The sequence below is a fragment of the Sceloporus occidentalis genome, unplaced genomic scaffold (assembly GCF_023333645.1).
Source record: "Sceloporus occidentalis isolate IW3139 unplaced genomic scaffold, rSceOcc1.0.p SCAF_2, whole genome shotgun sequence".
Taxonomy (NCBI): domain Eukaryota; kingdom Metazoa; phylum Chordata; class Lepidosauria; order Squamata; family Phrynosomatidae; genus Sceloporus; species Sceloporus occidentalis.
The window spans coordinates 99,581,762-99,594,864 of NW_028316982.1; the positions used below are offsets into that span (position 1 = coordinate 99,581,762).

Consider the following 13,103-nt stretch of genomic DNA (forward strand, 5'->3'; position numbering starts at 1 on the left):
TGATTGAGGATTGTCTACCCTTAACTGGGTTGTGGTTTCTTCTGTGACTTTTTTAAAAATATATTTTTTATTTTTTTAGTTGTAGGATTACAGCTAAACTGTAACTACCGTCTGTGAAATCTTGATTCAGGTCTTCATTAAATTGAAACTTACCATACCCTAACTAATTTTCTTAATAAGGTAGTGGCAGTGTCAGTAGAAATCAGTTTTTAAAAGAGCAAGGTGCTTGACATTCAAAATATGAGTTGTAATTTAACAAGGGGAGGGATTAAGTGGCCCTTTTCTTGCCAGTAGAAAAATCAATTCACCAGATGAACAATTGCATACCTAGAAACATAGGGTTTGCTTTTGAAGTCCAGAATAGTGTATGTGTTTTAGTGGAAGTAACCAAATGGTCTAACAGTTTGAAAAAAGAGAAGGGAGCACACATCCTGGGTGGTGGTGGTAATGGACAGTTAGGTGGCTGTGACAAATATGATGTAGGAGAACAAAGGCAGTGTCTAGAGATAGCCTCCGGATGGTCTGTCGATTAGATTGAGGACTTCACTCCTCAAAGATAAGTTCTTTCCCCAGGTAATTTGGTTGTAGCTTCTTCTCCTTACACAAGAGAATGAAGTTTTCCACTTGTCAGGCAGCAGAAAGTCTTCTACCACTTCAGGACTACAGATGGGGAAATGCTCCCCCACCAGCATTTTAAAGCTAGTAGTTTTGTATGTGTTTTTTTAAACATGGGTCCAAAAATAGCATTGCCCAGCTGTTGTCTGAAGGGTAACAGCGTGTTCGTCCTGTACACATGTAGAGGAAGTCTGCCTTCAATGCCTGAGAACTCAAGGCTAAGCTACACAACACATGAGCAGGTTGTAGCTTGTGGAATCATGATGTGACATATAAAAAATATCAGTTGATGTGAGGGATGAGAATCCTAGTATTTGAGAATCCTAGTATTGATTTTGTGCCTGTCGTCATTTATCCAGGTGATGATGCTCAGTTTGAGATGGACATCTGATCTTCCTTGAGGGTAACCATGGAGAGACAGCAACTCCTGATCACCTGTGCACATCTGATTTGGCCAACAGGATCAATAATGTGAAGAGTGGTGGAAGAAGAAGAAGAAGAAAAAGAAGAAGAAGAAGCTGTTTCCACTAGAGTCCTCACTTCATCTTTGGAAGTGCCAAAGGATAAAAGGACTGTTCACCTCCCCCATTCCCATTAGCTATTCTATGCTTTCCCCATTTCTCTGCTTTCCTCCAGCCCCCCTTCCCTTTTTTAAAACTCTCACCTCCCTGGACTGTGACTGAATTCAAACCCATGATAAATTCATTAGAGCTAAGGAACCTACCTGGGCTTCTCGCACTTTAAAGACAACTTATCAAATCATGCACATGCGAGAACTTAAAGTGTCCATCAGCAATTAGATATTTATTCCAAAATGCAAACGGCCATGGGAGGGATGGATTTATGCTTGAAGGGACATGACACTGCCATTGTTCTCCTATCCTTTACTGCTGTAAACTTGATACCAGTTTATTACCCTGTTTCTGTGCACCTTTTATTGGTGTGCAGAATGCACTCCCTTTAATTCTAAGCTTTCTTTTACAACTTTTCCTTTTTAGTTAGCAAATACTTACATGTGGGCACATTGGTGGGGGAGTTCTGTCCCCCAAAACAGCATTGCTGTGATTTTTGCTGCCCTTAATAAATTCCTTTAACTTTAGAACAGATGGACATTTTGAAAAGAGCTATCACTTTATAATACATCAATTTCATTTTCCGTTTCATCCCAAAGACTGCCTCCTAGATAATCCTATTTTACAAAAAAAAAAGTTTCTCTGTTCAGCTTCCTTGTTTCTATCAGTGTTAAAAAGGAACCACATTTTTGTTCTGATATAATCTTGGGAATACCATGCTAGATGGTCCTCAGTCTGTTTTTTGTTCTCAGTCTTTTCTTCCATTTTTGCTGCTGTTTAATGTTTGCTGAATTCCTTGCAAGTCTGTTATTGTGCCAAAAGGATGAATTGAAATAACCTGGCTATGCTTGACTAGGATGGACTTGGCAAGAGTCGGATGTTCTTGGGAATGTCTTGCATAGGGCTTCCTAAGAATTAGTTAGTGTGCAGTGCTGATTTCATGGTGTGTGACTTCAGTAGATGTGACATGGTGGGCAATCAGATTGTAGTCAGTTATTTTCCTGCACTCTTCTTTGGATTAAAACCACCTACCTGTTTAATGGTCACCATTTTGTTGCTTGCATGTTTCCTGGATTCACACATTATTAAATCAGTCATAAAATTTGAACCTGTCTGGGACCAGTTTCAACAAGCAAGAAAATGTGGCTGGTGGTCTCATTTGATTCCATTTATCTAGATTTGTTGCCCGTTTCCTATCTATTGTTGACTCATTTGTTTACTGATTAGATTGACGTTTGCCCCCCATGGATTGCTGCTTGATTGGGTCTGAAAAGACTGTTTGCGAGTGGAGAGAGATCATTCCTGATGGCATCTAGAGGCAAATTTTTATTTCAATTGTTATTTGTTATCACAGGTTATTTCAATTGTGATAATGCCAGTTGCCATGTGGAGGGGCAAAAAATATAGGTGGTTTGAATTCAACCAATGGATGAATTTGTGCCTTGGTTGTAGTGCCACCTTGTCAGTGAACCATGAAAATGCTATTCCCTAAGGCTGCAACACTTAGGGTGCATCTACGCTGTAGAAATTATCCAGTTTGACCCCGCTTTTAACTGCTGTGGGTCCATCTTACAGAATCCTAGGATTTGCAGTTTTACAAAGTCTTTTGCCTTCTCTGTCAGAGTGCTGTTGCCTCACAAAACTAGAAATCCCAGGATTCTGTAGGATGGAGCCATGGCAGTTAAAGTGGTGTCAAACTGCATTAATTCTACAGTATAGAGGCACCATAGTCTCTTCAATTGGATAGACTAATACATTAAAAGGGTTTTTTTGTTGTTGATTTAAAAATGCCCCTGAGAAATCAACTGATATTTTTCTTTTAAAAATTGAGATTTAAAAAATAATAATTTTTTAATAACCTTTTTTGTATAAATAGTTAAGAAGGCAGCCAAGGAGGCATTCCTTTTTTCTCACACATGAAGAAATGCTTCTTCTAAGACAATGCTTCATCCGTGGACATGAGATACAGTTTCCCCTCAAATAATTTGATCTGCATCGGAATCACTGTTCAATGGGGCTTACTCCTTTGTAGGAATGTTTGCAGGCTAAGAACTGTAAAAACAGAATGGGGAAACCTGTGACCATTCTAGATGTTAATCCAAACACTTTTGGAGGAACACACATTCCCTGCTCCTTCTCTGAGAGTGTTTTAACCAAGTGTCAGCCTTACGTCTCCCAGTTACAGTGGCTGGTGGTTGCCTCTGATAATTTCTCGCAGTGGTTTATGTGCTACCTCTGTTAATGATTTGAGAAACAAGATGATTGGATTGTATGAGAAGCTCTTGTCTTAGTGGTGCTGGCCCAGGGGAGATGTTTCACCAATGTGGCAATTTCCTATGTGGTTTTGCTGTCCAAATGTAATTGAAAAAGTATGGGGCCCACTCTCAAGGATGGAGTAGCCACACTATGATCCTGATCTAAGAGACAATCCTGGGAGATAATCTGAGAAGGTTTTGAGTCCCATTGAATAGTGACCTCTGTCAAGTGACAGAGAACATTTCAGCACTGCTCATGAAATTGCCACCATCTAACCCTTGGAGTAGACTCAACACCTTTAATGGCCCAAAGATCTTAGTTTCCTTTTGTAGGTGATTTAAAAGGGAGACATTTGATAATTTTGCTTTCTTTCTGTATGGTAGTTTTTTGGAAGCCAGGAAGAATATACAAGATTATTATACTTTTAATTATGTTTTGCCTACTCTAAAATGTGAATAATACAGGAACAAAAATTGCTTTGTAACTGTTGATCTCTCAGGAATAGTCTCTGTTTGCAGTGTTTCTGGGGAAAGCAATGCTGCCTCTGTACTGGTGGTGGAAGGTGACGAAACTGTGACTAGTCAGGGGCGGGGACATGCTCTTGAGATGTACTGTAAGGGTATTTCTAAAGTGTGCTGCAGGTTCAGCCCAGAACCAGAACACAGTTGGATTTCCATCCTGCCTCTTGCATAATCACCAGCAGTTGTTTCTGGAACATCACCGGCTATTCTGTTGATGAGGCAGAACGGACATAGCTTTGCTCTGCACTGCTGACAGTAGTAGAACTCAGATTTAGCCATGAATTAAACCAGCTTAGTTGGTTAAGGTGGAGGAGGAGAAATATAGAACTTAAAGAGTTGCTAATAGTTCACTGTTCTCATCATAGGGCTTCTCCTATTCATTTTCAGCCAAGGGAGTAGCTTTCTCCCCCTTTTTAGGGATTTAGGCGTAATCTCTTAGTGTGAAATACAGCAACATTTTCCATGTTTCTCAAGGTAGCTTAGCTGCTGTTTGCAAAGACTGCTGTTGCCTCTGTTGTCTGTACTACAAACTAAAAGAAGGAAGAATATTCTAGTAGTCCAGTGCTTACCTGAGACTTCAACAATCAGATTTCTTTCTCTTCTCTGCTTCAAACTCCTTGTGTGTCTCTGGGCAAGTTTCTTAATATCTTTGTGCCTCAATTCCCCACTTTGTAAAAAAAAAATGGGGGGCAATAGACTCCTTCCTCACAGGGTTGTTGTGAGGATAAATTTGTTGATATGTGTAAGGCACTCAAGAAAAGTGAGTGGTGAGTGCTGCAAAGAAGCCAATAAATATTACTTCCTTTAAAGCCCAGCAAAGTGTTCAGTCATAGCCATGATGGCAGTAAAGCTGCCTTCTCCCTTAAATTCTTGATCAGCTAGAGTAGGATGTTTTTGTTTTTTTTAATTGAGCAATAGCTAAAAAAAGCTGCATGTGGCAAAGGGCTCCTTAACCCCTTTCCTTCACAGAACCTCTAGCAGAGATTTCCCTCCCTGTGCATTTCACTCCCTTTCTGCTAGTCTCTTGTAATGCTCAAACATGAGAGCACTAGCTCAATCTCTTACTGAAGCCCCAGTAAAAACTCTCTTGGCTTCTGTGAGCCATGTAAAAAGTATCCCAAGGGCTAGGTTGAGCCCCTTGGGCTGCCCTTTGCATGTAATTTCTCTAGACGTCCAAACCCACAGTGATGCCAAGCAGTCCCGGGGCCAGTGCAATGCTAATGGTGTACACAGCAAGCTTTGTAGCTCTGGCAGTCCTGTTAAGTATCCATTTGGAGATAATGATACTTAAGACATGTCCTCTTCTGTTGTAAATAACCCTAATTATAAGGGAGAAACATTCAAAATATTTGAAGCCAAGTGAAGCAAGGAAAACCATTTCTTATCATTTCCTTCTCAGGCTACTATGCTGTGTCAAAAAATTAAAAACAATGCTGCAGAGTATCATCTAAATAGGAATTACATATTGCAGGGACTGAATTGTTTGAGGATCCCTAAGCTCATTTGTTAAAATTCTGGGAAGAAGTGTTGCTTGCATGAGCCCATACAGACAGGACAAAATAAAACTGCTTCAGGTCACTTTGGAGGTATGCTGTTTAAATGATGCATGTGTCCCAAGACGCCAGAAGCTACGCCAAAGCTATGCTCCAGTCCTAAGGACTGGAGCGCAGCTTTGGCACAGCTTCTGGCCTCTTACGATGTGTGTGTCATTTAAACAGCATACCTCCAAAGTGACCCGAAGCAGCTTTATTTTGGCCTGTCTGTATGGGCCCATATTAACTAAAATTTAAAATTCAAAATTTTAGCTGTTTTATGAACCCAAATACTGTTTGGCTCAGCTGACGGTTTAATTGAGATTGTATTGCTTGGGAAACAACTTACTTTGGTATCTAAACTTTAGGGTGATGTGCAAGGGGCTCTAGGATTGCATGCAGTCATTGTTAGTGATTCTTCTTTTGAAGGTTGTCACATGGAATTTTCCTTCCAAATGTATTCAAAGGCCAGGGTGGATTTCAGCTGGTAGAAAAGTGGATTCCAGCAGAAGTGGGAGGGACAGTCCTCCTTCCCACAGCAGCTTTTCATGCACTCCCCAAACCAGTTCTGGTGTGCCTGGAAACCCTCCAGATCCAGTCTTGGGGAGATGTGGAAAGATGTAATGCAGAAGAGAATACATTTAGCTGAAAGCAAGATAATGGCCACCTACCCAATTAGTTTCCAAAAACACTGGTATAACCCCACTGCCATGCTGGCTGGGAGGGGGTTCTGGGAGTTGTAGTCCAAAAAATAACTTTCTTAAGATTTGCCTATAACAGAACGATCAGTGCCTTGAGAAAGTTCAGCTGAGAGTGCAGAAGACATTATTTGTAAACACTTGTTGTTTCCCTGGTCACTTGTAGTATTTGTCTCTATTTCACTTGAAAACAGCTTTTCATAACCTCCATCAGTAAGGCTGATGCAGGCCTGTGTGAGTCAAGCATTCAGTCCAGTTTACATTATTGCAGACTACTAGCATTTGTGGACATTTGCAAGGCTGGACAGGATCGTATGCCAAGTAATCTGGAGATTTTTTTTTAATTGAACCCCCCCCCCCCCCGCCTCCAGTAGTTCGCTTTTAGGACTAGATGATTAAAGAGACTGTTTTCACCTTGATTAGTGGACTGTATCCTAAAACATGTTGATTTTTTTAAAAAAAGAAAAATATATCCAAATGCCAAGAATTGGAGTATATTCACACAGGCATTTAAAACTAAACACAGAAGCTATCATTTCCCTCTATTTCTGGCTCTAATGCTGTGCCCTTAATTGTGGCTATTACATTACTCCTTTTTTTAAAAAAGTTTTTCCTTTCAAAGAATGAGTGGTGATTTGAGGCCTCCATTCTCAGGATATATATCATTGCTCCAAGAATGCTTTAATCGGTTTAATCAGCCCTTTTCCTTCAAACATCATTTTATAGTCTGCAGTTCTTCTACAGTATGGTGGGGAGCACTTTGGCTGGAGCCAAAAATAATAATCTTTGGCACGTGAATTAAATAGTTCTCCTTTGGCTTAGCATTGTCTTGAGGGGGCTAAGACATCATGACCTATTTTATAAGAAAGAAAGAATAATGGCAGGGATCACAAGGACGGTATTTCTTGCTCATCTATGAATGTGATTAGCATGGCTGATACTACCATAGCACCCCTGATCCAAATGGAACTTAATCACAAGTGAGTGTCCATAGCATTTGAATGCTTCATCAGCCACTGATGATTTGCTTTCACAACTTGGGTTTTGCATTCTAATAGAAAACTTAGCCCACCTCCCTTAACATCTTGAAAACGGAGTTAAGGCAATAAAAATTTATCAGTGTTGTCGAGCCCAACAGTCTTTGCATCACTTTGGCAGTTTAGGGTCACTGTAGAAAGCTATGTCCCCACCTATTGTGGGTTTTTTAAACATCACATTTATTTAGAACTATATTGAAGAATGACATTTAAACCTTGGCAGCCACTTAAGATATTTGCCAGTGATTTTTTTATGCTGTACTGACTTGATGGATTTCTATCTAATGGCCCAATAAGTAAAACAAAACAAAACAAAAAAAAACCCCAACCACAAAAAAACAAAATAAACACTCTCTTTTTCTGGACGTAATTTGCCATCTCTTTTTCGGCCTTGCAAATTCAGAACTGCAAGCTCTTTATCAGTGGGATAGCCTTGTATTGTGTCTTCCGCAGAACATGGCCTCCAAAGCTAAATGGTTGGTAGCTGGGTTTTGTTTTTGTTTTGTCCCATGGTCTTGCTTTATAAAAGGAGCATTTTGTGGTTGGTACTGCAAGCGCTCTTGTGATGACTTGGATGCATCCCAAACAGTTTAGCTGAGTGAGTAAGGCTGCAATGTTTAATCAGTCAAGACACTTTGGTCAACTAAAGAAAGAACAGATTTCACATGTCAGGGTAAAATTAATTTTAGGAGAAATAATTATAAAAACTTTAGATTGAGAATTCTTTCCTAAATGAGAGGAGAAGGATACTTCTTCTAAAACAGTGTCTGCTGTAACACATGGTAGCACCAACTTTTTTTTTAAAAAAAGACACTTTTTCTATAGAAGAATTTCATTGTATGTAGATTAATTCACACTGATTAAAGCTCATTTCATCAAAAATTTCTTTAATCGAGTAACGTAGTCTATATATGCATATAATCTGTAATAAATCAGGGACGGTCACTTTGTGTATTCTGAGGTCACTCCATTTTCATGAGCAAGTTGACTTCCTCATTGTAGTTGGGCTTTGTAGTGAACTTGGTGCAACCTTGATATAAAGGGGTTTCACAGTGATGCCTGAGCATAGGTGCTCCCTCGCCAAGGCATAGTATACAAAATCAAGGGAAATTCATAGCACCACGTGGGAATTATCCCTCTTACCCCCTGCAAATATTTTTCCTTTCTAGTGAAATTTTGGAGAACTTGGCAATTGATTAAAAGGCATCAGGTAATACTAATTTCCATAAGGTGGGTGTTGGGTTTGCACAGCCCATCATGAAACTAGGAAGAACAAAGATAGTTCTCCATGCTGTACTGAATGTAGTTTCTATAGGAATTAGATAGCTAAGGCTGGTTGCTGAGCAGCAAATGCCACATTCAGATCATAAGAAGACCCCAAAAGCCTACCTAGTCCAACATTTTGTTCCCTTGATGCACAAATCCAAATGCCTTTGGGAAGCACCTCAAGCCGGGTACAAGTGCAACAGACCTTTCATGTTACATATCCCAGCAGCTGATAATGAAAGAAATAATGCTAGTAGCCATTGGTAGCCTTATCCTCCATCTTACAAAAGCACATTCAAAATGCATCTGGATGTTTCTGGTAACATTGTGGCACTTAACTTGGCACTTAAGGAGCTACAATAACATGGGATAAGTGCATTATTTAGGATCATGTTTCTAAATGTACCATGCCTCCATTTGCAGTGGTGACTGATAGCTTCTGGGCCATTTGGACAGGGAGGGACCTGCTCTTGTTTTAGTCAGAATATTAAATGAGCTATCCAAGGTGCTGAACCATTTCCCAAAAATGGTTTTTGCATCTGTGGATAGCTTCTTTAAAACAAAGACTAACAAGAGTCTCGCCTCATTGGCACAGAAGCCCCTGGCACCACTGTCCAGTGGTATAATAGTTGAGAGCAGTCTGTACAAATATCCATGCTGAAGTATTAAACATTGTGCATTTATCTCCTAAGGGCACAGCATTTCCAAACTTTTGACTTGACTGCCACTGAAAGGAAAATATGTGAGGAGGCTGCATTTTTGCAGTGTCTTACTTTCCCATGTCCTTTCGTTAAGCTAAATATAAAACAACTTGTATTTTTTTTTGGGCTCTTGAGAACTTGACTGTCCTGGTACTATTCTGGTTTCTGTATTGTTGACATTGCATAGTCTTCTAAAGTTGAGATGTTATCTTTATGGCATAACAAGTCAGATCCTAGATTTTCTTAGCACCAGTGTTGGTCCTTAACTGAAATCATCATATTTAGACTTGATCTACTTATAAGTACTCCATTTCTTTAATGTTACCCTTTTCATATGTTTTTCATCTTTAGTGTTTGTGGCAGTCACCAACTGGCTCTTGGAACCAAGAACTTGATATGGATACATCTTGTGTAGTGCAGAATAATTTGTCAGGCATTGGATTTAGTTGTATCAGAAATACGTGTCTGCACTTCTACTTAATTTTTCCCCATGGCTAAATCCTGATAGCCTTTCCTTCTTCAAAGATTCACATGTATAATCAGTTCTTCCACATGTTTTGAGACATAAATATGTTGAGAACAGAAGCTAAACTTAAGTATTTACCATAGTGAACAACGAGTCTACTGTGATTTATTTCTGTTATAATAGTAACATCTCTAGCATAGTGAACTAACCACAACTAATGGATGTTTAAATGTGGCCTTGGAATGTATCCTGTCTTCTGCTGGAGTACCATGTTTCTTGACTATGGAGAGGATAAAAGCCACATTTGGTACACTTGGCCAAATAAGTGGTGAGATTCCATTTACTTGCACCAAAGATAACTTGCCCAGTGCATCCGTGAAGCTTTCCACCAATGAAAAATATTTCTGTGACCCAATGAAAAATCCTAATCCTACCACTGTTGGGTGGTCTATCAAATACCTATTATATTTGGTTGGAAAATTACTTTTAAGAAGAATGGATATAGTGCCACATTGAAGTTTTGCAAACTGAGCAATAATACAATGATACTCTGGTATGCAGAGCATCATCCTATCATTGTTCTTTTAACAGGTGTTATTATTGCATTCCACGTTTTTAGTCAGTTATGTCCGTGGGATGTCAAGTTATTCATGGGGTTTGCTATTGTAAATTGACTATGACTGCCATCTTTTTATCAAAAGGTGGTATTCGTTTTCTAAAAAACAGAACTGGACAGTAAGTAGATCAGGATCCACTGGTAGCTTGTCAAAAATTTCCCTTTCCCAATAGTCTGTTGATGGCAACAGGGATAACAACAGGAAACATAAACTCTTCCTAATTAAGCTGACAAAAAAGAACACCTGGGGAAAAACAGGAGCGTATTTTTGGGGGACTTACAAATTTGGTTCTGGTGCTGTTCACAGATTACTGCGCTGAGCAAGTGCAGAGGGTCAGTCTGTTTTGAATTCTTAGCCTCTCTCATTTCTCCTTGGCAACCTTCAGGGCAGATAAGACAACAAAAACAACCCCAGAGTGGATCTGACCAGTCTGAAGTCTACCCACATCTACCTTAAAGAGACCCATGGATGGCTTTCATATCAATAGACCATTTCCTGCCCCTGGATCTCATCATGCAACCAATATCCTGTTCACATCAGGGAGTGACAGCCTTAGGTGCCTGCTCTCCACTGCCACTGTAATCGTAGGACATCTCTTTGCAATTTCTGGTGCCTCTCAACCACTCATGGTACTGTCCTTGATATTTCAATAGTGTTACAACTTTCCACTTAGCAGTTAGACTTGATGATACTCAGTACTTCCCTGTATGTCTCTGTTGAAATAGGATTAGATTTGTAGTTAGGATCTTCTGAAATCAGAGATGGAAAAAAATTATTTTATTTTGTCCAGATTTTTTATCCTCTAAATATATTTGGCTGCTAGATGTGGCAATGCATTTCTGCTTGGTTCTTCTTTCTAGCCTGTGAATAACAGAACCCTCTATGAGTTTTTTTCAAAAACATTTTCATGGTGAAAAGGAGATTGTACTGAAAATTTGGATAGTCATTTCAAGGGGCATCTCTCAAAAGTTTTTATCCCTCTCTGTTAACAAGATTGATCTTTCATTATGTGAACAGAACTACAGTAGTTTATGACTTTTCCTAAAACCGACTGCAGAAAAGAAGTTCTCCTTATGCAAACTTGGTGTGGTGATAAGCTGCTTGCCTTTTTTGTCTCCTTCATCCTGACATTATGCTGCACAGGGAGTATGGTAGGATGAAAGATTTGCTTTTGTTAGTCATCTGCAAAACTGGGTAACTGTGGAAAAACGAGAAATCTCTAGTGTGGAGAGAGGGTGAGTGCAAAAATAAATATGTATGTGGGTGGATGTTTATACACACACAAATATATATATAAATGTATATTTTACTTTTAAAATATGTAAGAACTGTATTGATTCTTTTAGAGTTGGGAAAATATACTTAGGGCTGATATATATGTGTGGAATATCTGGTTCAACAGGTGATACATCTCTACAAAACCAGCTTTACAAACACCAAGAATAATTTTATCTATAATGGAAAGAAGCATATGCACTCAGAACTAGATTTTTTTTTAAAATGTGTGTGAATCAAACAAGAGGTGGGGGAATGAATCAGCGCCTTGGTCCCTGTTTACACAAGGAACACAAGATTTCCCTTGCCCTTCCTCCATATTCCCTCTTGTGTCTCCATCACTGCAAGATGGTGATCCAGTGTGCCTTTCTTCACCTTAGACAGGAGAAGAACTATTTATAATACTATGAGGCAGTTTGCTTCTTGGTTTTTCTTGGCCATCGTGGGAGAAGTGTAGAGGCTGCTGCCAATAAGATGACTGAATGTCCTTGACATGTTTAAAAACGTTTGGTTATGTATACACCTACCCGTTCCCATTTACTGCTCCTTCACATCCTTACCCCCTATATTTTTGTTTAAATGTGATCCAGTATACTTTTTTAAAAATGGCCAGCAGAGGTTGTCTGAACAGTCCTTGGGCTACTTCTGTACAGATTTGGTTTTTACTGAAACAGGTGTTTTGGGAAACACTCTCACCAATGGTTGCTGTTACAATGAGATCAATAAAAGATCTTGATTATATCAAGCTACAGTGTTTGCTTTATTGGGGCAGTAAAAGAAATGGGGCTCAAACATGGCAGGAGGAAAATACTATTTCTTTGCTTACAGAGACGTTGAAGGTTCTTCTGGGGAATTTTTTTGGGTAATACAGAATGTGGATGGAGCACGGGTGACTTCCAGCATGAGTGTTACTGGGATGAAGGGTGAAAAAACCATCAGTGGTTTCTTAATCATTTCAAAATCTGCACTTCAGGATTTTGTTTTGTTAGTTGGGCTTGTGAACCCATGGACATGAATTTCATAAAGAAAGTGACCTGGGTAGCAAAAGCAGCAGTTACAGATTCTCCAGTCTTGTGTACACATGCTGCTGAAATCTCATTTTGTGTGGTTCCACAAGGGCAACTTCTAAAGGTTACATTTTGTCTCAAAAGTTCAGCGAGAAAAACTCTATTAAGCTAAGACAAACTGTACTTGAAAGGTTTCTACCAAAACCTATTAAAATGGCCAGAATATTGCCATATTATATACTGTAGGAAACAACTCAGGGAGGGCCAGTGATGGGCTGCCAAGATCCTACGTGGGTTATATCCTTTATGCTACATTTTGCATGCTGCTGTTTTATGACAGCATGTTTCAACAGAAGAAGTTCTGTTTGCTGGAAACAAGATAATAAAAGTACCTGGGAAATGGGTGCCTTGTTCTGGAGTAGAACTGTGCTTCATATATCATATTTCTACTGTCGTACCAGATGTCCACTGCCCTAGTATCTTGATTTGGCATCTATATATGCTGTTCTGCTGTTGCTACTTGGCAGTAGGGGTTACAAG

General features: G+C 39.4%; 1 protein-coding gene across 1 annotated transcript in view; it reads left to right on the forward strand.

Moving 5' to 3' along the window:
- EIF4EBP2 (eukaryotic translation initiation factor 4E binding protein 2) overlaps positions 1–12,301 on the forward strand; it is a 29,864-nt gene extending 17,563 nt beyond the window's left edge. Inside the window, exon 3 of the mRNA XM_089510424.1 lies at positions 975–12,301. Within this exon, the coding sequence (XP_089366550.1) occupies positions 975–1,006 (32 nt within the window). The 3' untranslated portion in view covers positions 1,007–12,301. The remainder of the gene's footprint in view (positions 1–974) is intronic.
- Positions 12,302–13,103: the final 802 nt, after the last annotated feature.